Source organism: Rhamphochromis longiceps, linkage group LG19 (genome assembly GCF_057381845.1).
Source record: "Rhamphochromis longiceps isolate RC_006_pf linkage group LG19, R_longiceps_female_GT1.1, whole genome shotgun sequence".
NCBI classification, from domain to species: Eukaryota; Metazoa; Chordata; class Actinopteri; order Cichliformes; family Cichlidae; genus Rhamphochromis; species Rhamphochromis longiceps.
The window spans coordinates 30,413,254-30,441,080 of record NC_140575.1 but is presented as its reverse complement, the minus strand read 5'-3'; the positions used below and the strand labels follow the sequence as shown (position 1 = coordinate 30,441,080).

The 27,827-nt window shown below is 40.2% G+C and overlaps 3 protein-coding genes across 5 annotated transcripts; 2 read left to right on the top strand and 1 right to left on the bottom strand.

Annotated features, from left to right (window-relative positions):
• Window positions 1-15: 15 nt before the first annotated feature.
• On the bottom strand, window positions 16-19,587 carry ubr1 (ubiquitin protein ligase E3 component n-recognin 1). The gene is made up of 47 exons (XM_085391006.1): window positions 19,443-19,587; window positions 16,886-17,142; window positions 14,731-14,809; window positions 14,231-14,341; window positions 13,038-13,165; window positions 12,815-12,953; window positions 12,655-12,717; window positions 12,444-12,567; window positions 11,449-11,556; window positions 11,075-11,163; window positions 10,893-10,991; window positions 9,975-10,132; window positions 9,790-9,889; window positions 9,514-9,642; window positions 9,228-9,408; window positions 9,091-9,143; window positions 8,866-8,976; window positions 8,715-8,780; window positions 8,510-8,611; window positions 8,366-8,429; window positions 8,149-8,273; window positions 8,000-8,052; window positions 7,808-7,910; window positions 7,681-7,729; window positions 7,429-7,583; window positions 7,246-7,345; window positions 7,058-7,161; window positions 6,863-6,943; window positions 6,607-6,788; window positions 6,291-6,499; window positions 6,106-6,205; window positions 5,860-6,012; window positions 5,664-5,764; window positions 5,178-5,277; window positions 4,665-4,813; window positions 4,527-4,582; window positions 4,349-4,445; window positions 4,204-4,271; window positions 3,756-3,903; window positions 3,531-3,618; window positions 3,023-3,159; window positions 2,817-2,925; window positions 2,676-2,732; window positions 2,511-2,588; window positions 2,259-2,429; window positions 2,034-2,135; window positions 16-1,451 (listed from the first exon to the last, which is right to left on the bottom strand). Exons 1-47 carry the CDS (start codon window positions 19,485-19,487, stop codon window positions 1,310-1,312), a joined length of 5,223 nt encoding a protein of 1,740 aa, XP_085247132.1. The 5' UTR covers window positions 19,488-19,587; the 3' UTR covers window positions 16-1,309.
• Window positions 19,566-22,593, top strand: atxn3 (ataxin 3). 3 transcript variants are annotated; one of them, XM_085391019.1, is made up of 11 exons: window positions 19,566-19,681; window positions 20,190-20,354; window positions 20,457-20,501; window positions 20,608-20,693; window positions 20,776-20,842; window positions 20,920-21,007; window positions 21,085-21,214; window positions 21,352-21,515; window positions 21,724-21,880; window positions 21,997-22,061; window positions 22,172-22,593. In XM_085391019.1, exons 1-11 carry the CDS (start codon window positions 19,658-19,660, stop codon window positions 22,222-22,224), a joined length of 1,044 nt encoding a protein of 347 aa, XP_085247145.1. In that variant the 5' UTR covers window positions 19,566-19,657; the 3' UTR covers window positions 22,225-22,593. The 3 variants fall into 3 exon arrangements, with proteins under 3 accessions (XP_085247145.1, XP_085247144.1, XP_085247146.1); XM_085391018.1 differs by having other exon boundaries at window positions 21,349-21,515; XM_085391020.1 differs by lacking the exons at window positions 21,997-22,061; window positions 22,172-22,593 and having other exon boundaries at window positions 21,724-21,884.
• Window positions 22,594-22,745: 152 nt separating this feature from the next.
• serpina10b (serpin peptidase inhibitor, clade A (alpha-1 antiproteinase, antitrypsin), member 10b) lies at window positions 22,746-27,798 on the top strand. The gene is made up of 5 exons (XM_085391015.1): window positions 22,746-24,699; window positions 24,885-25,497; window positions 25,625-25,898; window positions 26,041-26,188; window positions 26,282-27,798. Exons 2-5 carry the CDS (start codon window positions 24,897-24,899, stop codon window positions 26,471-26,473), a joined length of 1,215 nt encoding a protein of 404 aa, XP_085247141.1. The 5' UTR covers window positions 22,746-24,699; window positions 24,885-24,896; the 3' UTR covers window positions 26,474-27,798.
• Window positions 27,799-27,827: the final 29 nt, after the last annotated feature.

Sequence of the window (27,827 nt, the reverse complement as noted above, 5' to 3'; positions counted from 1 at the left end):
AGTGCAACTTCAGAATAACCGTTTAAAGCAGTTAACTTTAATCGAGAGCACATTCCTTTTTACAATGATTTATTCTAATCTTGGACACTACTGTTGTTGGGTCTGTTGTTGTTTTTAAACCCCATTCAGAGCTATGGAACAGACTACCTACAGATTGTCTTGTGTCTTTATTTCCACAGCCTGGAAATCATGAAGTCAAACAACACAACAACAAAAAAGGAAGAAATTATATATTCACACATTTGCTAAGTGAAATGACAGAAATAAAATGGAGTACCTGAAACCATACACTGGGATTTAAAAAAAGATTTTTTTCCTCTTAAATAAAACACTGCAATTGATCATTGACAACTAAAACTCAGATAATGTAGAGTCAACATCAAATGATAAAGGTTGACAATGTGTCGCACAACAGGTCATCCAATAATTTTTGATTACAAGCTTAATAAAGCTTAATAAAACTTTTTTTCTAAAAGCAATCTTGCAATATCATATTGTATTTGAATTCCCTCTATATAATTAATTTCACAATTCTGAAGGTAAGTAAGCACAGATGTGAGAGTTATGTAACTATAAGAATGGCTGAAATTCAGAAAACTGGTGCATCTAAGGACAGGATATGAGGAAGTCACTGAGACAGATTCCCGTATACTTTTCTGAGAATACTCAATCTGTTTGAAGCAATCTTGAAAATGATGTTTATTCTATATACGTTTTGCCCATTATACATGTGTCTATTTATAAGTAAAGGTGTCAGTAGGTTAAGGTTTAATTATTTGAGGAATTCTACATAATAAAGGGTCAAAGGCAAAAATGGATAGGATCTCCGAAAAAGGCTAAAGTTTTCCACATGAATGTGCTTGGAAACCGCATCTTTGAACAATTATAACTTATCACAAATCATAAGTTCTAACACAAAGAGAGAGAATGCAGAAAATTCACAGCATCATTAAGAAAAAAAACACATGAAGTGATAACAGAAACGTGTTAGTGTGTGTCTGATGCTCTTCTTTATTTGAATGAGCTTCTTTGCAAATAACATTACTCTGGGAGAAACTCATCCTCACAGCAGACAATCAAACTGAAACAAGGCGACTTGGGATTAATCAACAACAATCACCCTCTATCCATTTTGACTGCCCCCCCCCACTCTCTCTGGATTCCAAAGGAGACTCATTTATGATGAAACAGGCTTTTCTGATTACAGAAGGGTTTGGGTTGATTGCTTGTGTGTGTCGTGTGCGTGCATGTGTCTTGGGAGCACAGGGGCCGTGCTCGGTATCGGCCGGTCACACAGCTGGAGCAGTCATCACAACATCTGCCACTCAAAGGCAAACATAACGTTGACCACCTCCAGGCTGCGGGCGATTTCTTCCAGGATGCAGTGCTGCTGCCACAGCTGGTTTAGCTTCCTGTAACGCTCTGGGCAAAGGTGCAACGGATTACCCCGTCTAAAACACAGAAACAAATGCATTCAAGGGTTTCTCAAACCCAGTATTTCACTGGTATGACAAAAAAAATGTAGTCATACTTCGTAGCTGTGTAAACCACTTCTTTATGTCATAAAAAAAACTTAATGCTTATGCAAATCTGAAAGTGCATGAAGGTAGTATTATAGGTTAAAGCTGCCCAGGTGTTGGGCTTGAACTGCAAGTTGCTCATCGGGGTCTACTGTGAGAATGTGCTATCACTGTGCGATCAAGTTTTGATCAGCACATAATTATGAATTTGAGATCTGCAACAAAGCTCAAATAAATGCATTTTTGTAGTCTACAATGGCAACAGTTTTAGCTTCAACATTCAAGTCTACAAGTGACACCAAAGTTTCAATTACATTAGCCACAGTATTGCTGTACATTGCCCCTACGAGCAACATCATCCATCTACCTTTTCATAGATGGCACAAGCTGTAAAAATTGTCTGACAAAGCCAAACAGCTGACCTTGAGTACATCCTCCAGTCTGTATTATATAGTAGAGTTTAAGTCTAAAAATACAGAAGTAATACTACAAATAAACTGAATAGGTTCTTACCCAAGATGAGGATCAGTCTCCCCATAATCATCCAAGTACGGAGCGGGATACGTGCTCCCTCGAGTCCGACTGGCCATCAGCACAATTTCACACTCTCTTATCCTGTTATCATTAAACAAAATGTGATTCAGTTAGAAAAAAAAAAAAGTAAACCCAAAAGACAAACTAATTCTGGGCTTGAAATACAATTCTACTAATGTAAAATGTGCCGTGTGACTGATTAACCTGAGGAACATCCCCACTCCTGCTCCACAGGTCGCAGCGTGGGCAGTGCAAGCCCCCACGTCCTCCCCTTCCAGCTGACTGAGACAACAGGAGCTCTGAGAGCACAGCATAGCCCCACAAAAGAGACATAAAGTCGGATGCTTCCTCTCATCATCGGTGGATTTTGGACACCTGAGGACATGATGCAGACGAGTGAGAAAGGATGGACAGAAGAGAACTAGAAGATGTCAAATGAGAGGACTCCTTACTTACTTGAAATAGCTGGCTTGATTGAGGAGAGTACTGTAATCTTCAGGAAGTTCAATCAATCGATTCCTTTTCCTGGGGTATCTGTTGAAAGAGTGAGTTTATTGGCCAACTGTAGGGTTTCAATAAAACTAAAATCTATGTTGAAATAATAAAAGACCCAAAGTCTACCTGACTGTCTGGATTTTGCCTTTCAGGGCTTTGGTTACAACTGGGCTCCCACACCACCTAAGAAATAACAAGAAATAATAAGTTACAAAACTACTGACTTCACTGGGAACTAGTGTAAGATGCAATAGTGTTTTCTCCGACCTCTGAAGCAGTGGACTAACAGTTTCTCTGTGATCGTGGAAAAGCTGAAACACATTGGAGGGTAGTGCCAGGTAACTGCATAGTGCCTCCATCTGTTCTTGAGAATCAACTGCACAAGACATAAAATGTCAGCATGAATGCACAAAACTTCCTCTTCTGAATTCCAAAATGCAATAAAATTCTGACACTACTACACTGAAACCTACCAGAAATGCTAAAAAGCTCCTCTGGAGGAGGTACTCCTGTAAGGCAATTGAAAAAGAGAGCAGCACAACGCAAGAATGGTGCAATTCCTGTCTTCACTCTTTCTACTAAAGAGCTGCCAGAAACATCTGGAAGGAGCCTGATGAGAAAACCACAAAATAAGCTGTCAAATATCTGAGAATTCACCATGAAAAAGGCTGAAACTAAGTATTTGTTCCCATTATAAACAGGTAATAGCCATTCTTGTCAAATTATGAGTTAAAAATAGTTATCCAACTCTGACGGTCTTACTGTCCAATACATCAAAACCTCCTGACACCTGCCACAAATGCATTTTTGTGACTAATAGCAGACATTTAAATTATAAATTAGCATTAAGAAAGGAGATTCGTTTTTGCTTAAGTTTAGTGGCTGTCAAAGTTTTTTCTTTTTTTGATGTCCATAAAAAATATGTATGGAAAAATACAATCATGCTAATGTGCTTTAAGCAGGTGTTTGAAAAACACTCACCTTCCCGTGTGTTGTGACACTGCAGAGTACAACTCTGCTGCTGCTCTCTCCTCCTTCGTCTCCTGTCCATCCCCTGCTGCAGGGACGTCTGCACAAACAAACCAATTATTTAATCATCATAATCACTCCAATTATCTCTTACTACTGGCTAGCTCCCTAAGTGGTAGCTAACAGTGGTGTTATTAGATCACATTATTTTGGGGGCGGGGGTCTGTGATTTTGTACCTGCAGAAGACAAGAGGATCTGCAGCACATGAGCCATGGTCACCAAATGCAAGATATGCAGGTGATTGTATGCAGCGCTGACAGCAGATGGCTGTAAGTCTACAGTCTCCTCTTGATAAAGCGAGGGTATCGATAGCACCAATCCAACCTGACAAAACATCCAAGCGTTATAAAACCATCACACACCTGTTTCTTAAAGACATAATCTCTTCAATTTTAGTAAAAATTCAGAGGGTTGTCTATAGTTTCTCAATCAACAGAAAATAAAATCTCCACCATCATGTTTCCTCTTTACAGTCTTACATCTTCTGGAGTTCATGTTCATTTTCAATTGGAATCTGTTTTTATTGCACTTAACATAATACATTTATTGTATTAATCTAATGTATTAGCATGAAGCATTTGCTCAGACTAATATGTAAGAGCAGTTTCTTTCAGAGACACCTACCAGAAGATGGAACAAGTCCACCTCTAGAAGAGAAGGTGTGTTCTTTCTGCTCATGACTGGTAACAAGACTGAGAAGAGAGAAAGGACAGTTAAACTACACAGTCACAAGTCTAACCAGCCTGAAGTTTCTCTGATGACCACATACCTCCCAACATATCAGTGAAGTGCCTTTGGATGACTGCCTGAGAGCTCTTAAGTCCCTGCGTTGCTGAAAACTGAACAATGGCCTTCATGCCTGCAAGCTAAAAGAGAAGCATTTCACACAACTTTCACAGAAACCCCCTACACTAAAAGAACTACATCAATTGTTCACTACTGAGTACCTGTCTGTTCTGTAAGGACCCAAATAGCGGCTTGCCCTCCTGCTCCAGTATGTTTTCTGTGAAGATTTGCAATTTTAAGACCTGCGCACATGAATACATGCAAAGGAAAGGAGTGACAAAAGCCAACAGATGCAGTACCTATGGCCTGAATAGTGAAGGCACATGTGTTCCAGGCCATAATGGAAACACGGGGGCACAGCTCATTGGGCGCAGTCTTCAGTCCAACCCTGTGGACTGTGGTGGCGCACACAACCAGCATCTCTGTAATGCTGTCTGAAAACTTTCTCCTAGAAACAACAAACAGCACAAAATTTAGAAAAGAAAATAACAAGCGCACCATTTTAAACTTTACTTTATGTGCAAAGTGCACGTTTCTGTTACTTATACTGTTCAAACCCATTTGACATATACTTGACATAATTTGTATGGATCAATCTATTCACCTTGGAGGACAGGTCAAAGGTCATATGTCATACTGGTGAATAGAAGCCAAATTTTAATGGATTTTTAACAGCTTTATAAGAATTGATTCAAACATTTTGAGCTAAGTGTTTACAGACAGAAAGAGTGACGCACTTGCATGCACACAAAAGCTACCAAAAGCAAAACCTCCTTGGCAGAGGTAATAAAGGCAGAGAGAGGTGCACTCACGATTCTTGCACTCCATAGCTCAGAATAGATCTAAAGTCTGGTTGGCCCTCGCCACACAGCCCAGTGCTACCATTACTACTACTGCCTTCTGTGTTACGGTCTGCAAGAAAAAAAGCAGGAGAGAACAATCATCGGTTGCACTGTGTGGTGTGTTATTAGAGGTTCACGAATAACAAGAAAAACGTATGCAAGCCAAGACTACTCCGTAGTGGCTTCTAGTAAAATCCAGACTGTGTGCAAATTAAAACACCTTCTGCAGCTGTTTTCCTGCAAGCATTCAACTCCTCACCAAATAAAGCCAATTTTTCCTATTACTCTGGTTCACATCAACACACTAAGAGCATATCAACATCTTACTCACATGTGAATATGGCAAGTGTTACACATCGAAATGTGGACTTTTGTTCATTGGTGGATCAGTTTTACATGTGTGACACTACAAACCAGTATAGTGTGCGATAACTGTATTCTGGGTTCTATTCTTACCATTATCCTGAGCGATTGACTGGAGTCCTTTAATCCTAGCAGAGAGGATCTGGATCCAACGAGGCAGCGTCAAATGCTCTCCAATTATCGCTGCGTTTTCACTACAAACAGAAAACAAACATGCAAATGACTTCTTTACATTTGCACAGATAATCAAAGCACTGCAGACTGGCTGGGAGTAAGAGGATGGGCTTACTAGTCAAATGTGAGGGGTTCTAATGGGATCAGAGGTACCACAGTATTGCACAGAGACTTGCACAAGGGGCACAAGTACTCTCCATTCTCCAGATCAATGATCAATTCAGCATGGAGCCGGTTCCTGGTTGTATTTTGGACTGCCTCATAGTATCTGTTAAAAAAGAGGAAATGACACCTGTACGTGAGTTACACCGAACTTTAGTTAAGAGGCAAAATTAGTCAAATTTGTTCCCTAGTGACTTACTTTTGCCAACACGTGGCATGCATGACATGTCCGCAGCTGCCAGTGTGGGTCCCCACAGCCAGATCCGGAGACATAAAGAGGGGATATGATGTTCCCGGCCCTTTAAGTGATAACCACAAGACAACGTATAAGTTAAATCTGAATCTCACAAAGTAAAATAGTATGATCAGTGAATGGAGCCTGACCATCTGCTCTGCTGCTTGGTATCTTTCCTCTGCACTGTGTCAGCACTGTGGACCTCTGGACACAAGCAGCGAGTCCCATGGCTGGAGCCTGAGCCATCACCTCCTGCTCCTCCTGGCAAAGAATGCAGGTCAGTACCTCCCTGTCAGCCGGAGTGGACCCTCGGTGAGGCCCAACAGCTACGCATAGCTCCCTCTGCTCCGTGGCACAGCTGGAGAAATAAATCAAACTACATTAGGTGAAAATTATTTCATTTAAACCCTCACTTTTAAGTCATTGAAATACAACTACGAGGTGTTATGGAAAGGCTGTACTCACTCCCCAGTGGACGCTACAGTTTCTCCCTGTGTTCCACTTTCAGGCATGTTGTCATACAGCATCTTATTTGACTCAATAAAGTTCTTTTGCATTGCTGACATCTGGGCCATTATCTTCTGTCGGTGGAGCTTAGCCGCCTCTGCCTTCCTTTTCCGCTCTGCTTTTTCTTTGTCCTGAGCACTCTGGATCAACAAAACCAGAAGTCAGAATGATTTAACTCAAAGATATATTTTAAGTCACTTAAGTTTTAGTTTACCTCTTCTGGCTTGGCTGTTTCCATGCTCATGGACACTGTTGGACTGGAGTTCTCTCTAAGGCACTTGACAACCTCAAACATCTAGAAGAAAAACAGTGTTATAAAATTATAAAACTGTCCTGTCCTGAAACATGATAACTACTGATTTAACATTATGTAACAATATCTTTAATGAATAGTAAGTGAATAGCCTACCTGTAGAACCCATTTAATCATGTCTTTTTGCGCTTCCAGAGAAGGCAAAGTCTTAATCTTGGACAACAAGAGGAACACTGACTTGCCATGTTCTGCACCCATTACTGAAAAAGAGGAACAGGGATTTTACTTCTCAAAAAGTAATTACACGATTTCAAAGAGACAACAAAGCTCATTTTTCCACTCACAACGAGCCTTTAGGCTGAAATCAAAGGTCACTTCCTCCGCAGTGACATCCTCAAGCTGTGATTTCTCTTCTAGCAATGCCTGGCCAATCAGGTGCAGCGCCTGTGTGATAAAGGAGTTAATTTTGTTGCTACATTTGTATTGAGAAATAGGGTAGATCTCGGGAGGGAAAATGTAATTTGTACCCTCTGGATCATGGCTTCCGTCCAGTGTGTTGGCCGGTCTTCTGCAGCTCTCTGCAGGACGTTTCTCAGGATGTGGACCATTATGTCACAGCAGAGGAGTTGCACTATATAAGAAAAGTCTGAACAAAAGGCTGGGGGCACCGGCGGACGAAGAGCTGAGCACAGACACAAGCGGGGGCAATGTTATTAGAGCCGATGAAATTACCAACCAATCTCCAGAGACATTTGGTGACAGAGTGGAGGGTCAGTCACCTTTATCATTGCCCTCCTGAGCTCTCCTTTTCTTCTGAGACTCTTCTGCCTGAAAGAAGTGTAATATAACCAATTAACCAAATATAGTCAACAGACACTGTCAATTTAATTGAAGGCGCTGGTCTACCTTGCTATGCTGGGATCTTGAGTAATGGTAGAAGAATGGGTTGAACTCTACTAGATGTTCTTTTTTCACTTCGTATAACCCATGTCCCGACACTCCTGGTTTTCTAAAAGCAAAAACCGAACACAGAGATTACGAACTCGTGAAATTTACTATTAAGGCAAAACTCAATCTGTTTTCTGGGGGTTTACATACTTAAAAGTGGCAACTTTGGTGATAACTGTCTCCAAGCCTGTTTCATGGCTTTCCTAGAAAGAAAAAACATCACCTTTGTCATTTATCCTCCCAACTAAACACCACAAAATGAAACATATAATTCAGAAATGAAGCTTTTTGAAGCATACGTTCTCTGGCAGGGCTTTGACCAGGCTACTATGAGCCATGGGCTCAATGCACAGCAGGTGGATAACCTCCCTCATTGTCACATCCTCTTTGGTCAACTGACTGATCCCGGGGACATAGCGCTCACCTGAAGAGACAGCACTGTTCAGATACTTTTTTAGGTTTTTTAACTGAATTAAGAAATATCTCAATTTGATCAGGAGACTTTTGACAGTTTACCAATGATGGCGATCAGCAGGTAGAGCATCTCTTCTGTTAAACGGTTCCACTGCGTCAACTCGTCCTGTAAAAGAAGCTGCGTTTCATTAACACGTTTGGTGGCACGACGTTTTTTTACTGGATGATTATTCATGTGGAGCTTGCCTGGTCTTTGCTTGAACAACTTCTATTAAAATAATCAAAGAGCTCAAATCTCAACAAGACCAGAATGAGGAAGTGGTTGGGGTCCATTTTGGAAGCAGCTATCTGTAATAGAAATGATGAGGGACGTATGACATCATCACGCCGTTTGCATTTAAAACATTAAAAACTGGCATTAAAGAAGTGTTAATGCCCGACTGACACCAACCTGAAGCATGACTATATCCTTATCGTACATCTCGTCCCTGCACTTTACATCCTGGTAGTAGTACACCTGTTTATGTGAAAGTATTTATTAGGTGGAGAAGAAAGACAACAGAAAATAAAAAAGCACTGTGCGTCCAAAGGCTCTAGTGTACCTGGCTCACCAGCGAAAGCCCATTTCTCCGCCACATTTCAGCCGAGACCTGTGCAGCCAGCACAAAGCAGCGCAGAGGATGCTCTGCCAGCTCTGTGAAATCATAGGTTGCCTGTAATGACAGAAAGACTTCGATCTCTAACAAACAACGCATGAGGAGCAGCAGTACCTCACCTATCAGCTGTCACTAAGACTACAAATCATCACATTTTCTCATGTCACTTACAGGATTTTCCAGGCGCTCAATTGCGCCAGTTCCACACAGGAGTACATACAAGCCTATGAATCACAATGTACACATGAGTAAGTCCACAGCATACAAAAAAAAAAATCACTGCAAGTCTTAAATACTACTTCTCCTACCAGCCAATAGTCTGGAGATGGGCAGATGTATGCTGACAGGCTCCCGTGAGACTTTATATGGACGGGCATGGAGGATGTGTTTGCACATATAGTAATCAGTGGCGTCCCTGTGGAAGGGCTGGTTATTGCACTGCTTCAGAACTGTGTGGCACTCCTTAAATGCAAGCAGCAAAATCTCATCCTAAGAGGGAAGACAAAGGCAATAAGTGAGTACAACGTTCGCTCTCCTCCACATAAGCAGATTAAAAATTTAAAGATATCACAGTTATGCTTCAAGAAAACTCACATCAGAGGAACACCAGTCCTGAAACATAGCAAGAATATGGCGGAGCTGAATCTGCAAAGTAAAGCCAGCTTCCCATTCTGGCTCCACAGCAATGTGTTGGCCAAGCTGTCGCTTCACCTCCTCCATACCCTGGTGTAGAAAGCGAAGGATTCATTAAATATCCAGAGTGTCTAGTTGTCTTAAAGTAATGTAACACTACCAATATTACATGATACATATTTAAAGACAGACATTGCATATATTTACAAAATGACACAGTGTGAGGACCATTTGTACCTGCATGCATTTAAGAAGACCAAGAAAGACTCTGAACCCCTTCAAGAACTGCCCCCGAAGCTCTTCGGTCCATATTGAGGGTTTACTGATCAGAATATACCTGTGTGGCAAAGATTAGTGACATCTTACATAAAAGGCCATAAACAGCAAGGTATAAAGAACAAGGTGTTGCCTTCTTTAATCACCTGAGGTCGTGGAAGATGACTTGGATGCGTGAAAACTTGTCTGAGTTGTAGCCCAGGAAGACGAAGCGATTGTTATCATCTAGATGTTCGCGAAGCAGTTCCATGACGGTATCAACTATCACCTTAATCACATTGCACTCTTCGATCAGCTGTCTGGCCTATTGGAAGAACACAAATGTAAAAGAAAGCATGGAATATAGGTTAAGGGTTACAACACATACTGTTCAATATTTTAATTACACATACATACATGGCATCCAACACTTAAACCACTATGACAAGATACAGAAATGGAAAAGTGCATGTAAGGGCACATATCAAACTGATTTGTCCAACTTCACCAAACTTAAATGGCCTCCTCAGTCTCCAGACCTCAATCTTTGGGATGTGTTGGAACAGGAGATTCATATCTGATTTAATGGCTAGAGTAGGGACTACTGTGGTTACATCTGATAAGTCGACCACAATTTGGATTTAGAGCCAGACCTAAATCCAATTTGTGTGTCTCTAACCCATCTCCCTCTTCTTTCTCTCTTCCTCCCCTCACACTGAACCATCACGAGTTGTCTGACTGTTGGGGTTTCTCTGTAACATTGTTGGGTCTGAACAGTACAATATAAAGGTGCTTGAGATGCCTGTTGTTTGATTTGGCGCTATATAAATGAAACTGAATGAAAACAGATACTTTAGAACAACCTGCAGAGAGCCATTTTCAGCATATATCACACACATATTGATGTTTGCCAGTGTTAATCCTTGAAATCATTCCTGCTAAACAAAGGCTAAACAAAGGTTACTAAAGGTTCACTTTTTTTTTTTTCACCGGAAACGTGAATATTTAATTGGTGTGTTTAAAAAGGATGTGTACTATATTTACATGCAGTATCATATGACTTCTGGCATTGAAACAACACTCACTAGTGTGGGAACAGTGAAGATCTGAACAGACAGAGCTGTGATGGATATATTCCTCTCATGGTCATCATTGATGAAGTCCTTCTGCAGCTGCTTATAGTGCTGAAGAGACAATGATGAGGAACATATTAGTGGAATGGGAAAAAAAATGCAAAACAGTTTACATTTTAAAATGTTTTACTTACCTTTGTAAACTCAATCGCAAAAAGCCTCTTGCATTCAGTATCCATTAGCATGCTGCAGAAAATCAGCTCGTGCACTATCTTGCGAGCTCCTGGAGGAAATAAGAAAAAAAATGTGTTCAACAGAATCATAGTGAGGCTCAGGCTCAAGCTCTACACTACTGTCTGCAAATTAAACCATAAATAGCATCATCTGTAAGTGACTGGTAAGTGTGAGAGGCTGCAGGAGCTTGAATGGAATATATGACAGCACAACAAATACAGTGGCATAACACTTAAAAGGCATTGTTGATGAATAACCTGTTTAATATTTTTTCTTTTTTTAATAAGAACACCTCCTAAAGTCCATTAATTAGTGTGGGCTGAGGCCTGCTTACCTTTGAACATCCTGGCATCATGCAACATGAGTCTGCTAATGAGGCAAGGTCGATCTCTGTCCACGTCTGGCTGTAGCGCCACCTGACAGAAGGCTTGCCTGAAACCCACTGCACAAAACAGATTACCAGTCATACAGCTGTACATGTACAACAGGCAGTTTTCATGTGTCAGCACAGGGTAAACACAGCTGTTTCTGATAACATGAATCATGGCCCTGTTCCCGTTAAACTGGCCAGGCCACGTGTGTTTTTCATGTGCACCCACTGCACTGGCTGTGACACAGTAAACAGACTGTAATTAATTTATCTGTGACACTTGTGTGTTACCCTGCTATGACAAGCCAAAATGGCCATGTTGAAAAAGACCTATTTAGACATCTGCGAGCAATCTTTGCAGATCTAGGACATAATGTACGTGAGTGGTCTCCACTGTTGCCGACATTTATGCTTGTCCTGGTACAATGCATGTTAATTACTGTGTAGTCATGTCCCGGTGTTTTATGTACAGAGCCAGCAAATAGAAATAAATAAATAAAAATTAAATGCTGGGATGTTTTTCCTCCTGGGTCCCCGCTCTTTGTTGTGGTCAGTGTTCTAGTTTTTCCACTTCTCTGTACATTCCCTAACTCTGATCGTCCATTCTGATCATTTCAGCATTCTAATTCCAGGAAGGTGGTTACATTTGTGAAACCTTATATATGATGCTATGATTATTATATCTGATGCTATGACTATTTACCCTTAAACTGAGGAGATGATTGCTATTCTCTCACTGATGAATTCAAAAAACGCAGCACAAAAGTAGCTGGAAATGCACTGGAGGAATTGACTGTGCTGAACAGGACAATCGTAAGAGTTGCAGGTTCTTGGGAGGTGTATGTACGTTACAGCGTAGATTTCCCACCAAGGCATAAATCAGGCGTCGGGTGTACATATTCTGACTAAAAAGACACATTTAAAAAGTAACGCTAACAAGTTTGTGTGATGTAGATTACCTGAGTAACTTATTATTTTCTGCAACCAGGAGCCGAGGTGCAGAGCAAAAGTTTGATGAGCCATTACTACTGAGTGAAGGATCTCCACACGCAGTGGCTGCTGGGAAATTTGCACTGAGTTTGCCTGCAAAACAACAGAGAAAATATTTATGAAATGCAAAACTGAAAAGCGATAACATATTCCCAAGCTTAGCAGTGGGATCGTGTTTACCCTGATACGTTCTTGCGCTTGCTGGCAGGAGGTAAGGCTTCCTCTCTTTACTGCCCGCCGACCCTGCGTCCAACAGTTGACAATAATTATATCAAGTGCCTCCATTTAAATTCACAGTCATTTAAATTAAACCTTTCAGGTAAACAACCTAAAGAAATACCTCTTTATCAATGAGCGTTGTGTGTGTCTGTGCTTCAGCTAGATCACAGTTAACCGACCGCTGCAGAGTGTAGATCACATGGTCGTACGAGTGATGCTCATCGTTGTAGAGAACACAGTAATATGTATTGTCTTTAATCCTGTATGGATGAAGAAATACTCTGTCAAACTTAAGCAGAGTCTTTGAAGTTCAGATTATATTTTGGAAACTTGACAGGTTGTACCGAGGCTGAAGTTCAGCTGGCAGCTGAAAGTTCTCCTCCCACACCAAAAAATCTGTGACATAGTGCAGCAATATCCGGAACAGCTTCTCGGCACGTCCGTATAACTCCAGGTCCAGCACGCAATCATCCTACCCAAAATGAAAAAGCATAACGGAGGATTCAAAAATTCACATCTTAATTTAAACAATTAGAAAAATTTGGCACATTGCAGAGATGTGTAACTATAGTAAAAATGCATCATTTTACAGGTCAACACTGACAGTGGCAGAGAACAAAAACAAACAATAACTTCACACAAACAAAAGTGAACATGACATGGAATAACCATTATTAATTCCTCATTTCCTGTGTCTTACTGGGTATGGTCTAAATATTTGTCTTAATTAAAGCCAAGCAAGCAGCTGGTCTGGTAACATTAATATCAAATCCCCTGAGGACAAACATTTCACATAGCAGCACAGCATTTCCTCCAAATGTCCAATGTCTAATACGCTAACCAAACAAACAATACAGTGAGTTTATCTTGACGTTACATCACTGTGTGAGAGCAAACACTAGAATCTACTGTAATCTAACCAACAAGAGATCTGGATGGAAAAGAACACAAGGTTTTCATGTCCAAAGCAGATGTGCTGCTATGGTAATGTGATTTGTTGAGCACAGGTTCAGATCTGATGTAAAGAGCACAAAGCACCCAGCCAGATCGAGGCCAGGGATGCGCGTTTCTGCGAGGAGAAGCACCTGCTGTTTACGGAAGAAAGAAAAAGCGCAGTGCTGTCAAACAGTATGTCTACTCAAAGCCCCTGAGCATGACGGTAAGCACAAACGCTGTGATCAGCAAAGAAAGGCCTGACAAACAACAGCTGCCAGCAAAATCAGCAGCCTTTTGTAGGAGACGCTGTGAACTGAATAAATCTCCAAACAGTTGTGCAGAATTAAAGGCTGCTCTTAACTAGACTCACCCACTGCTGTTTTCCACTAGTTTCAATTTAACATCTCTTAAATTTATATTTTAGATGATTTTCCCGGTAACTTTTTTTTCTTTTTAATTCACAGAGTCAAACCTACCACCAAGAGAGCAGCAACCAGCACTAAGATGGGAAAATAAGCATTCTGGGGTCACTGACACAGAATGGGACAAGTACACCCACCCCTCCTCCACTTCCTTCTTTCTGCTGTATTACGCAACTCACCGTTACCATGGCATTGGCTGCCCCTGGGTCATGTTTGGAGCAATAAGGGCCAATCTTCCAGGCTTCTACATCTCCACAATCACAGAACCCCCCGCCTGATGATGCATGCATCTGGAAAAAAAAAGCATATCAGTGATGAGTGCATGTGATTAACAGACACACGCAATTGCAATTTCTTTAAACATGTCCTTTAGTTATGCAACACTGAGGTTCCAACATATATGACAAAGATCAAAGACGATATCCTATAATTTAGAAAGGGTATAGATAGAAATAGGATTGCACACTGTGCACACTGTGCAGAGAAGTGAATCACTTAAGAGTGGTGACTGACAATGACAAAGCATGGAAACAGTAGTAAGAAAAGGGGGAGGGAGTCCTGTTACAGATTAGAACTCCAGGGATGAGTGACTTCCATTCATTCAAAGGTTGGTACAGACACCGTCCACTAAAAACTGCTGGAATCCATTAAAAATATAAACATTTATACTAACACCAACCTTGTAGCGATGGCTTTTGTGAACACTATCCTGGAAGCAGTCCATGCACAGGACACAAGTGGGATCTATCGCACAATCCCTGCAAGAAGTGGAAGACATGTATTTTTTTACTTGGCAGAAAAACAAAAGTCTAACACTAAAGAGTGCTATACTCTAGGTCAGGTGTGTCAAACATACAGTGGGGCAAAAAAGTATTTAGTCAGCCACCGATTGTGCAAGTTCCCCCACTTAAAATGATGACAGAGGTCAGTAATTTGCACCAGAGGTACACTTCAACTGTGAGAGACAGAATGTGGAAAAAAAATCCATGAATCCACATGGTAGGATTTGTAAAGAATTTATTCGTAAATCAGGGTGGAAAATAAGTATTTGGTCAATAACAAAAATACAACTCAATACTTTGTAACATAACCTTTGTTGGCAATAACAGAGGTCAAACGTTTACTATAGGTCTTTACCAGGTTTGCACACACAGTAGCTGGTATTTTGGCCCATTCCTCCATGCAGATCTTCTCGAGAGCAGTGATGTTTTGGGGCTGTCGCCGAGCAACACGGACTTTCAACTCCCGCCACAGATTTTCTATGGGGTTGAGGTCTGGAGACTGGCTAGGCCACTCCAGGACTTTCAAATGCTTCTTACGGAGCCACTCCTTTGTTGCCCGGGCGGTGTGTTTTGGATCATTGTCATGTTGGAAGACCCAGCCTCGTTTCATCTTCAAAGTTCTCACTGATGGAAGGAGGTTTTGGCTCAAAATCTCACGATACATGGCCCCATTCATTCTGTCCTTAACACGGATCAGTCGTCCTGTCCCCTTGGCAGAAAAACAGCCCCATAGCATGATGTTTCCACCCCCATGCTTCACAGTAGGTATGGTGTTCTTGGGATGCAACTCAGTATTCTTCTTCCTCCAAACAAGACGAGTTGAGTTTATACCAAAAAGTTCTACTTTGGTTTCATCTGACCACATGACATTCTCCCAATCCTCTGCTGTATCATCCATGTGCTCTCTGGCAAACTTCAGACGGGCCTGGACATGCACTGGCTTCAGCAGCGGAACACGTCTGGCACTGCGGGATTTGATTCCCTGCCGTTGTAGTGTGTTACTGATGGTGACCTTTGTTACTTTGGTCCCAGCTCTCTGCAGGTCATTCACCAGGTCCCCCCGTGTGGTTCTGGGATCTTTGCTCACCGTTCTCATGATCATTTTGACCCCACGGGATGAGATCTTGCGTGGAGCCCCAGATCGAGGGAGATTATCAGTGGTCTTGTATGTCTTCCATTTTCTGATGATTGCTCCCACAGTTGATTTTTTCACACCAAGCTGCTTGCCTATTGTAGATTCACTCTTCCCAGTCTGGTGCAGGTCTACAATACTTTTCCTGGTGTCCTTCGAAAGCTCTTTGGTCTTGGCCATGGCGGCGTTTGGAGTCTGACTGTTTGAGGCTGTGGACAGGTGTCTTTTATACAGATGATGAGTTCAAACAGGTGCCATTCATACAGGTAACGAGTGGGGGACAGAAAAGCTTCTTACAGAAGACATTACAGGTCTGTGAGAGCCAGAGATTTTCCTCGTTTGAGGTGACCAAATACTTATTTTCCACCCTAATTTACGAATAAATTCTTTACAAATCCTACCATGTGGATTCATGGATTTTTTTTTCACATTCTGTCTCTCACAGTTGAAGTGTACCTCTGGTGCAAATTACTGACCTCTGTCATCATTTTAAGTGGGGGAACTTGCACAATCGGTGGCTGACTAAATACTTTTTTGCCCCACTGTAAGGCACAGGGGCCAAAATCGGCCAGGCAAACAAACCAATCCGGCCCACTGGACAACTTCGTTTTATAGCTTTTACTAATGATAATGATAATCTGGGGATTAAATGTGTAATTAAACTTCTTTATACCAATAAAAAGGGGGTCTTTATTTGGTCCGGTCCATTTCAGATCAAAGAAAGTTCTATGTGACCCAAAATGTAAAATGAGTTTGATATAAACTAAGCTGCTTGCCAAGTGTTCTCGCTTTTAGTCATTTACTTTGATTTAAACATCTATAGTGCCTATTTTAATTCAGACCCCATAAAATTGAATATTTTACCACAGCTTTCCTGTAGAAACTTAGTAATTACAGGGATTTAGAAGAGCTGTTCAGACCTGCAGGAGTAGACCGTTTCGCCCTCTTTAAACACACGTCCACAGAGGTGGGACGAGGTACTCCCCTCCTTGAGCTTTTCCAAACCCTCTTGAGGATCCTCTCCAAAAAGGAAACACTCCAGAGGGTGCAGGAGACGGCTCTGCATGAGCTCCTCCTCTTCCTGAGGGCTGGAGTCTTTTAGGCAGAAGATCTGAGGCACCTGCTCCTTCAAGTAGGAGAGCAGTGCTGCTCTGCTGTCTGCTGCCTCCTGCCATTCCTGTGAGACAAAAGAGAAGAGCTTTACATCCTTGCTTTCTACCTTCTAACACAAATCTGCATGAACTCGCCATAGTAACGATGTGCAGATAAATGTTTCCTTTTAGTAATGCATTATGCCCAAAAAAACAAATCTTTCTTCTGAGGATCCTGACTTCTTCATGAAGGCAGAAGTGCACACCATGTTAAGTGCCGATAAAAATAAAAAATAAAAAAAAAGGTTAGATCTAGATTAATCCATATTTAGTAATTGATGACTAATTTTTTCAGTCCTCGATTTGTAATGCAACTGTAGACTCTACATTAGCCTACAAATCTAAATAAACAGCATAGTATAAATAACCTTGTGCTGTGTGATTAATCTGTTCTTCTGCTTGGCCTTCAGCCCAATCATAAAGTAGACCGTATGCAAACAGGAGAGCGCCACGAGGAGCCGTTCGAGTTGCACATGAGATAAAACGGTTTGTTTAATTCACATGAAGGGTAGAATTATATTTCCGTTTGTCAACAGCAGTTGCATTATCATTACTCTGAAGACAAACTGAAGTGGACTAAACATAACTGTTCCTGAGAGGAATTATTTACAGTGGTTTAACTAATCATTCCAGACTTCAGAAGGATGGAATAGACTGGAAATGTGCAAATTTCCATATCAGACAGATGACTTCATTTAAAATGAATGGACTAACGCGAGATGTCAATTGGTCAGCTTTCTTAAACTTTTTTATATATATGTGGAAAAATAGTCTCAAATTTTTCTTCTTTTTACAGTTGACAGTGAAAGCAAAAGCTCAAGTTTTCGTTTTAAAAGTAATTCAGCAGTCAGGGAGTGCAACCATTTAGGCATTTAAAATAAGCTTTATATTGAAATTATATTGAAATTGACATTAAACATACTGCTTCTACTTTTTTATTTGCATTGCTTTCCTGCTGTGTGCTTCCAGTGATGTGATTGTTTGCCTACTACTTGTCAACTACACAAGAACAAACATTCATAGGGGACAGATTGATTTTTTTCAACATACATACAAAGACTCAAGCTAAAAACTGAAAAAATAAATAAAAACACTGATATTAATAAAACACATAATTCTGTACACAATTATATTGCTCTTTTCATGGTTACTGACTCACTACACCTTCCTACACTTTATTATTCTAAATTTATTTTGACACAAGGAAAAAAACTGATAAAGCATAGAATAATCTAAATTTATAGGCATAATCTTTCTCTGATTTTCTATAACCATATAACAATAACATTCATTCTTCTGGGCACTGTAATAGTTTCGTCAGAATATCATATAATGTATTGACAGAAAGGATTCTGCCAAAAAATGCCTTCCGGTATTTAAACTGCTGTAAAAGATTTGCTGGCCTTTAGTCTGTCAAACAAATCTCATGAATTATATGAAGTCATTCTGAGTCAGAAAGTATATTCCTGTCACAAGGAATAAAGTGCAACGAGTTTTTTACAATTAACTTTTATTTATCTTTTATTCATCCAGGTAAAATTATCATTTAAATTACAAATGTGTAAAAGAGATCTCTTTATACATATTTAGATATAGATAAATAGATATAGATAAGCCCTTCATAAATCCTGTTGACTACAGCCTATTTACCAACAGAAACAAGGATATGACATCGGTAATCTGGTGAGCTGTTCTTCAGTATGATTATTCAATGGTACTGGTGCGTGCAGTGCTTTTGCAGTACTACACTCTTAATGTAGTTACTCAGACTGCACAAGGCATCACATTGTTTTCATATTTGTTGGAGTTGATATAATAAGACTGGATAGACAACATTTCTGAAACAAATCCATCGCTGCTGCTGAGCCCAGTTTCTCTTTCACACTGACCGACATGGCCGATGTTAATGATAGACGTAATGCAGCAAGAGCCCGAGGTTTGAAGACAGCCAGGGCGTTGATGCTGCAAAGTGTGTAAACTCATGGCAACTCATGGACAAAAGCGACTACCAAGATATCACAGGATGCAGCAGACGGAGGAAGACACATGCCGTGTTTTCTCTGTCGTTGGTGTCTACTCAGCCAAGTCTATCGAACCACTGACGCAGGGCAATAAAAATATTGCACTTAACCATTGCATTATTGACGGTAGTTAGGCAGCTAGCCTACAGCTAGCCGCAAGTGCTAGCTTGGGAAGTATGATAGCCTTTCACTGCGTGTTCGAATCGTATTGCTCAGAGGAATTAACACACTACACTTCACTGTTCTGTCCGAGCCCTTCGGTCACTACTGTCAGTTATATTAGCCAACTTAAAAAAAAATCATACCTTGCTGAGCTCTAGTCCGTCTAGGTTTTCCTCACTCTCCGCCATATTCCATTTGCCGTAAAGGAGGAGGTGTCGCTAGGAGACTGTTCTTACGACCAGAACCTTTCGCCGATGCTGGTGCTGTATGAGCCCAGCCACTAGACGGCGCCGGTCGAGATTGCTCCGTACACGGCGGGGCTGGAGGTCAGAGTTGAACGTTTGACAGAAAGCTGAACATGGATTCCATATTTCACGAGAAAGTAAGTTAAAAATATATATCTCAAAGTATTCATGGCCACACTGTTGGTCGTCTTTATTCGGGAATGTTCTGGACTCGTGACTGCACTTTGTTTACCAGGATTATGTAGCTGTTACGATATATGGGGTAATGTTTAGCAGTATTGTTGTCCAGACAGCTAAAATGCTAACTCACTTGCTAATATGAGATGTTGAAAAGTTTCCATTCAGCTCGTAGAATCAACGCAGAAGGCGTCTTTACTTCCGCAGTCGTGTTATTTTTCTCATTTTTAGCAAAAGGATTAACTTAATATAGCAATCTTTTGTTACAGAGGACCAATAAGATCAGTTGTGTTTGTTGTTTACGTAGTTTAGCTAGCTCTGTGTTGGTTCCAGTTACTGATGCGAGAACAAATTATGAAATCGATTATTTCACCTTCATAAAGCTACCAAAGTTGTTGCGGACCCCTTAAAATCATACTGCCGGGTGAGTAACAAAACCATTTAACAATACCGATTCTTAATTTGCAGCAAGAGGGCTCCCTTTGCGCCCAGCACTGTCTTAACAACCTGCTACAAGGAGAGTATTTCACTCCTGTGGATCTATCCTCAATTGCTCATCAGCTCGATGAAGAGGAGAGAATGAGGATGGCAGAGGGAGGTATGGCCAGCGAGGAGTACAGGACCTTCTTACAGGTGATTAGAGACAGAGCGGAAAATAAATACCTCATCAGCATATCTATGGATGTTATGCACAGTTACGTCATTTTTCTTATTGTACTCAATCTATGTTTATAGCAACCATCAGGAAACATGGACGACAGTGGGTTCTTTTCCATACAAGTGAGTTTTAAAAATTCACTCTTTATAAGAACGTATTTCTTTTAATAAGTAAGTTACATTTTGTTTTGTTTTTTTTGTTTTATGATTGTTTTTTGGGTTTTCGTAGGTAATTAGCAATGCTCTTCGAGTGTGGGGCTTGGAGCTAATCCTCTTCAACAGCCGCGAGTACCAGAGCCTGATGATAAATCCAATGTAAAGCTCTCAGTTAGGATTATATTATGTAACAGCAAATTTGTATGTACATTTTAAGTTGATTTTGACTTCAATGTTTCAGAAATGAAAAAGCCTTCATTTGCAACTACAAGGAGCACTGGTTCACTATACGCAAACTTGGACAACAGGTACGAGGTACATGTTTTCATGAATGATATTAATGCAGCTTCCTTTACTAAAGTTTTTCATTCTATTTTCATTCCAGTGGTTTAACTTGAATTCCCTTTTGACTGGACCAGAATTGATATCAGACACCTATCTAGCCCTTTTCCTTGCACAGTTACAACAAGAAGGTATTGAAAAAAACAACTTTCATTCACTTGTTTAGATGTTGCACTACAGAAAAGATTACAGCAATTTATTTGTGCAGGGTATTCCATATTTGTGATCCGAGGAAACCTTCCCGAGTGCGAAGCAGAGCAGATTCTTGGAATCATGAGGGTCCAGCAGCAGCAGCGGCCCAGACTGATTGGAGAAGAGGAGGCCCAGACTAGTTCAGGGTATGTATGTGTAGCCTGTGTGATATGGAGGACCCAGGAGATGCTCATGAAGGAGTCACATACATTTTGTTTTGTACTGCTTAAAAGAAACTTGTGACTTACCTTTGACAACTGATTTAGTTGTTCTCTAACAGCAGCAGGTCAGTTGCTCTGGGCCAATCAGAGATGGCCTTTGGTGTGGAGGATGAAGTTGTGGATGAAGATGAAGAACTGAAGAGAGCTTTAGCACTCAGTAGACAGGACATAGATGTGGAAGATGAAGAAGCTGATCTTCGCAGGGCCATACAGCTCAGTATGCAAGGTACAGTATAGGTCATCTAAAAGTTTAAAAAATGTTGTATTGTTGTAATTGTAGTTTACAAGAAAAGAGACTACAAAATAGCACTGTAAAGTAAAATTTCTATAGTGATAGTTAATTTTTATCTATAAAAAATTCTGATTAGCACTAACATTGCTTTAAGTAATATGCATGCATATGCAGTATGGATATCTATTTTTCCATATTACAGGAGCAGTTATGAGCAACAAGTCTTCAGAGTGTGGAGTGGGAAATGTAAAATCAGGGAGCCAGGCAGCAGGAAGTGCTGCAAGAGAACAGAGAGAAGGCCAGAATGAGACACTTACAGCTGAGGAACTGAGGAAGAGAAGACAAGCCTACTTCGATCGGTAAGTTTAACTAAAACACTCCTGCAATGACAACTGCATATCGCACCTTCTTTTCAAAGTATACCGAGAAAGTATTGCATGGATTTTGATATAAGTCCACTGTGTTTACTGTTCAGGCAGCAGCAACAAACTCAGACAAACATTCCTCAACCAAAAGATACTCAACCAACTGGAAGCTCAGGTCAGCAAATCTTTTTTTTGAATGTAAATATAATACATACTTTGTGATTTATTTAATATTCTACTCAATTTAATGGAATCTAGTAACACAAGCCCACTTGCTTTTACTAGGTTCAGTAAACGCTGGCTCTGAAGGGGACCAACAACCAAAACCCAGCCAGTGAAGTTGTGGAAGGTTTGCCTGTATTGTTTACCAGCTGCCTGGATTGGCAACCCGGTACAGGGTTAGCTTTTCTCCCTCCTCTAACCTTTTGCACATGCGGACCTGAGGACAGTCAGAAGGCTGACAGTTTACCCCTGGTTAGTTCACTGACTATAAAGGCTATAAAGAAGAGGCAGCACTTAATCTGGCTCAGTGAAGTACTGAGATGGGGAAAAGATTGACAAGACTCATGATGCAGTTAATCCAAGTTTGCAATTGCCTTTTTAACCATGGCGCCTTCTCTTTCTATTGTATACACTTTTGTATTCTTTTTTTTGGCTTTTTTTTTGGCTTTGGCTTTGGCTTTTTTGTTTGTTTGTTTGTTTGTTTGTGTGAAAAACGGGCTACCCCTGAATATCACAGAAAGGGTGTGTTTTGTTATTTTGTGATGATGACATGTTGACACAGGCATTCTATGAAAGCCATATGAGACCAATGCTTTGGACCATAGATAAAAGCTTTTAAAGCTCTTTTCACCTATGGGATATATAATATTGCTGGCTTCATCAGTATGTTAAAAACGATGCTGTTGTGTCATTCAGAGAAAGGTCACTTTTACATTAATGTTTCTCACTGCTTCATTCAGACATGACCACAACAGAGACACAGAGAAACGCAGTATGCGCGTGATATTTGGCATATTGTCAGCACTGACTCTAGTGAAGTGTCATCATATCCTTGAATATATGTTCTTCAGCTACAGAGCAGGATCTGTGTATGTGTGTGTGTCCTGCATAGTGCTTCAAGATGAGCTGCCCCCACCCTTGCAGACAGGCTTGAGAGAAATCACACTTCTAGATTGGGAGTAGCAAAAATGCATTATGGAAAAATGCTTAAACCTTATTGCAGACATACATCCTGTTGCTCTTTATGGTGTTCTTTAGTTAACTGAGCAAACTTGAAAGATTAAAGAGAGGCACACACGGCTATATTCTCGTGCGTGTGCCTTTCTATTAATGCGACTGCGTGCTGAAAGCTACACATAAATCATACTAAAGCTGACGTATTAAGTTTGCCATTGCATCTTATACAGAAATGTGACCAGGATGCTCAATCAGGCATGGAGTCTGATTTAGATGTCATCAGATTCATTGGAAAGAAGAGGTGTTCTAAAAAGGGGCTAATGACAGTGAGTCCTTTTATAGTAGACTTGAGTGTGTAGAACAAAAAAAATATATATATATATATATATATATATATATATATATAAAAATGAAACGTGCACATCACCAGAAAAAAAGATCCTCCTTAAAACCTTTACTACCACTAACATCTGTGGGTTATTTATTCTTTACATCATCGACCTCGATACATGACAGTCTACAGGTGGTCTCCCCAGGCATTTAGAGAGCTGCATATTTTGGATGTCGTGGCTTTATTACTTATAAGTATGCATGTAGGCGTAATGAATAGGTGATTAGGCAAGGCTTACAGACACAATTTAAGGGTGTCTTGTCCTTTTTGATCAGATTGATGAAAAAAAATGTGTAGGACTTTTTGCTGAATCTAAATTGCTTATCACAGATGCATTGTTTTTTCTTATTTTTTTCCCGAATAAGTGGGGAACAAAGAAGCATTGTGTAAACATGAATAGTTCCAGCAGTGTATGATCACACAAGCCAAAATTCTGGCATTTCCAGCCTCGTTTTGTTTTGGGTTTTCTTTTTTTTTCTTTTTTTTGGGGGGGGGGGTACACGTTAGAAAATCAAAGATTCATTGGTTTCATTTATTTGCTGATTATGACCTTGAAAATGGGGGGGGAAGCAATTTCAATAAATGAAGAAAATGTCAAAAATGTGTCACATCACCTACCCTTTGAGGAAGTGGTTGATTTGACTTATTCTCACTTATTTTTCTCTACAGGACCGTAAAGTCCTGAAAGTGAGAATCTGTCCTTGTGACTACACCAAACTACAGCATTAAAACACTTTACATTCATTCAGAACATCGAACTGACCATTCAGCGCAAATGTGTCTTGATGCCTTCACTAACATGTTAGATGTCATGCAAAGTTTGGCTTATTGTGCTGGATGATTTTTAAGACGATTCCAAGATTTTGTTACCGTTCTGTTTCCTTTGGATCTACTTTTTTTTTTTTTTTTTTTAAATGCACTTGTGAAAAATTAGAAAATGTTGGTAGTTGGGGGGTTTTTTTATTCTTATTTTATTCACTGTGTTCTTAAATTCATTATTTTTGTTATACTTCATGTTAGAACAGCACATTCTTTCATTTAATATATTGGTTCTCATTCCAGGATTAAAGTGAAAATCACTCCCAATGCTTCTCGTGTCTCATTTACTTATCGATTGATTCTTATGGATTCACCTCTGAATACATGTTTTGTGGTTAATGTGTAACATGTAGAGCACACTTGCACTTTGTTCCCCCCAAAAAATACAGAGAAATTTCAGGCACAATCTGGGCCAAGCTGAAAGGTACGTGTGTTATTTCGTTAAACTTAAAAACAAACTGAATTTCGGAGCGTTTTCTAATTATAATGAAGAAATGAGTATTCAGTTGGTGTAATCTTATATTTTTTTGTAGATTTAGTGATTGTGCTGCTGTACAGTGGTGCTTTTTTTTATTTCTCGTTTCTGGGTGTGCACCCAAAACTTTCCAGGTTCTGATTTTGATGTTAAACACAATGAAGATGGCCTGTTTTCTCTTTGTGGCCCTCCTGTGCTTTCTGACTCCTATCCACCAAGCTGAACCTAACAGTGCCACCATCTCAGATCTCTCCTTCAAAAATATGGACTTTGCCATGAACCTTTACAGAAAGATATCCAGTTACAACGACAAGAACATCTTTTTTTCCCCCCTGAGTATCTCTACTAGTTTTGCGGCTCTTCTAATGGCTTCTGATGGTGTCACACACAAGGAGATCCTGAAGGTACTAAACCTGGAGGCGCTGGAGAGGGCCGACCAGCCGGATCTTATCCCTAAACTATTTCAACTCCTTCACGAGAACGTCACGCAAAACGGATCGCTGAAATTTGATCATAGCATGGCCTTGTTTATCCAACCCCAATTTATCATAGAGAGGGAGTTTGAAACCAAAATCAATAAGTTTTTTAATGCAGATATCAAAACTGTTGATTTTGCGGACACAACAGAGAGTATCAGAGTAATCAATGAGTACATTAGGGACAAGACTGGAGGCAAGATTACAGAGATGATTTCAGCCTTGGACGAACAGACCAAACTCCTGTTAATGAATGCAATTTTCTTTCAAGGTAAATTAAATCTTTTTTGCACACTTTAGATTTTGGGTTTATGTGCTATTAATTATACTAATATTCATGTCTGCACCTTTGAACTTTTTTGTTTATAACTAAACGTACAATATTACCTGCTCCACAGGAGCCTGGAAGATGCCTTTCAACTCCAATTTGACTCGAAATGCACCCTTCTACATCGATAATTATAATATTGTGCAGGTGCCTATGATGTTTAAAGAAGACAAGTACTACACTGCAGAAGATGTTTCTCTGAGAGCCAAAGTGCTGAAACTGCCATACCAAGAGGGTGTTTCCATGCTTATCCTGCTCCCCAACCCAGACATGGACTACACTATGGTGGATGATGAGATTACTGCAGAGAGGTTTCAGAGCTGGATCGCAAAACTGAGAAAAATGTACATGCGGAAAAATGCCTCGCTTTAACCAAGTGTCTGCATATTTTGTTGTTTAGCTGTAAAAATTCTAAATGACCATCAAACAATGCCTGCAGCAGATGAGCCAGTCTATTCAACATGTCAACTCATGTCTTGTTTGCAGGAAACTAGAAGTCAAGATGCCCAAATTCAACATGGAGCAGTCGTATTCCCTGCATAATCTCCTACCGGATATGGGCATGACCAGTGTCTTTAATAATTTGTCCAATTTGACAAAGCTCAGTGAGGACAAAGGGCTCAAGCTGTCAGAGGTTAGTTGTCACTTTCGGTATCATGTAGCGACACATGTGCCTGTTCCCCAAATAGTGCAGCAAAACACTTTTAACCTTGCTGTGAAATTGTAGGTGCTTCACAAGGCCATGGTTGATGTGGATGAGACAGGAACAACTGCAGCAGCTGCCACAACAATCGGTATCATTCCATACTCCCTGCCGAGGACCTTCACTATAAACAGACCCTTCTTCTTCTTCATATACCATGAAAACACAAACTGCCTGCTGTTCATGGGGAGGGTGATTGACCCCACCAAAAAATAGTTTTGCCACTGTAATGTGTTCATTCTTAAGTGGCTTCTACATGACTAATTTGGTGGATGTTTTAATCCCAGACAGTTTAAAGCTTGTTTTTTTCTGTTCTGTTCCTACAACATAATTCACCAATAATAATAAAGACGTCACCTGCATCACAAACTTGGATCTTTTAAATGTGCGTACATCTCCAAATTATGACAACCAGAGTAAATGTAATCACTTAATTGACAAATTACTGCTGTAACTGCATCTGTCAAACAAAAACATCAGTACCACGTTCTAATAATGCACATCTTATCAGGTTATTAAACTGATGCTACTGGTTGACTATAATAATTGTAAATGTAAAGATTCTTCTTTTGCCTTAAAGGTTTTGTTTACAGTAATTTTAAAAAGAGGAACTCTAGACAAATTTATTTCATTTACCTGATCACACACACACCCCACCCACTCTAAAAGTCTCCGTTTGCATGTTAAACAATGTTCATGACAGTACAATCAAACAGCATGGCTAAAGTTTTCAAAGTTGCATCTGAGAAAACCATAAGAGCCCCTTTAGACAGATGAGACCCAAGTGCACAATGCACAACGCCATGTTTTGTGAAAACCAAACACAACATATCATATCAAAGGACTTTTGGGATCTTGTGGTCATTGAGTCATAAGTGAACTCTTTGTATGCAAATGAGTCAAATGATCAAATTTCAATGTGTAATGAAACAGAACATTGCGGGTTTGGGCAAAGCTACAACAGAATGGCTGAAAAAGGAAAGAATCAAGATGTTGACTCAGTGATCCAGTCAAAGTCCAGACCTCAACTCGACTGAAATGCTGTGGCAGGACGTTAAGAGAGCTGTGTATAAATGAATGCCTGCAACCTTCAAGAATTGCAGCAAGAGTACTCTTGCTACGTGGGCTAAAATTCTTAAACAATGATGTGGGAGACTCCCAGAGAGTCACACAGAAAACGATTACTTCAGTTATACGCCGTTAAAGGTGGTCCCGCAAGCTCCTGAAACATGAGGGTGTAGTTATTTTATTTTATTTTATTTTATTTTATTTTATTTTATTTTATTTTACAGGACGGCAGAGCCCAATGAAAACTTTCTTTTCCACAAATGCGTTTATTAATTTATGTACTAGATTATATGCTAGTTTGTCAGGTACAACCTTCATTAAAAAATAACTGTAATTATCTTTGCTACGAATAATAAATACTACTGTAGTGAAGCAACTCCCTCGGCACAAACTTCAATACACCTTAAGAAATTACAGCGTATTATCCTTGAACTGAAAGCTGATAAACTGAAACCCTTGACATCCTCGGCTATTATTTAAACGTTTATTAATTTTTTCTAAA

Bases quoted from the DNA above. Each gene is read 5' to 3' on its own strand.
- ubr1 (XM_085391006.1), bottom strand. From the start codon at position 19,487: ATGGCGGAGAGTGAGGAAAACCTAGACGGACTAGAGCTCAGCAAG. The intron at 14,342-14,730 runs GTTGGTGTTAGT...TTTTTTTTCCAG, and splicing joins ACAAAAGCCATCGCTACAAG to ATGCATGCATCATCAGGCGG. The intron at 2,136-2,258 runs GTTAATCAGTCA...TAATGATAACAG, and splicing joins GGAGTGGGGATGTTCCTCAG to GATAAGAGAGTGTGAAATTG.
- atxn3 (XM_085391018.1), top strand. From the start codon at position 19,658: ATGGATTCCATATTTCACGAGAAA. The intron at 20,843-20,919 runs GTACGAGGTACA...TTTTCATTCCAG, and splicing joins TACGCAAACTTGGACAACAG to TGGTTTAACTTGAATTCCCT. The intron at 21,008-21,084 runs GTATTGAAAAAA...TTATTTGTGCAG, and splicing joins TGCACAGTTACAACAAGAAG to GGTATTCCATATTTGTGATC.
- serpina10b (XM_085391015.1), top strand. From the start codon at position 24,897: ATGTTAAACACAATGAAGATGGCCTGTTTTCTCTTTGTGGCCCTCCTG. The intron at 25,899-26,040 runs GTACATGCGGAA...TCTTGTTTGCAG, and splicing joins ATCGCAAAACTGAGAAAAAT to GAAACTAGAAGTCAAGATGC. The intron at 26,189-26,281 runs GTTAGTTGTCAC...GTGAAATTGTAG, and splicing joins AAGGGCTCAAGCTGTCAGAG to GTGCTTCACAAGGCCATGGT.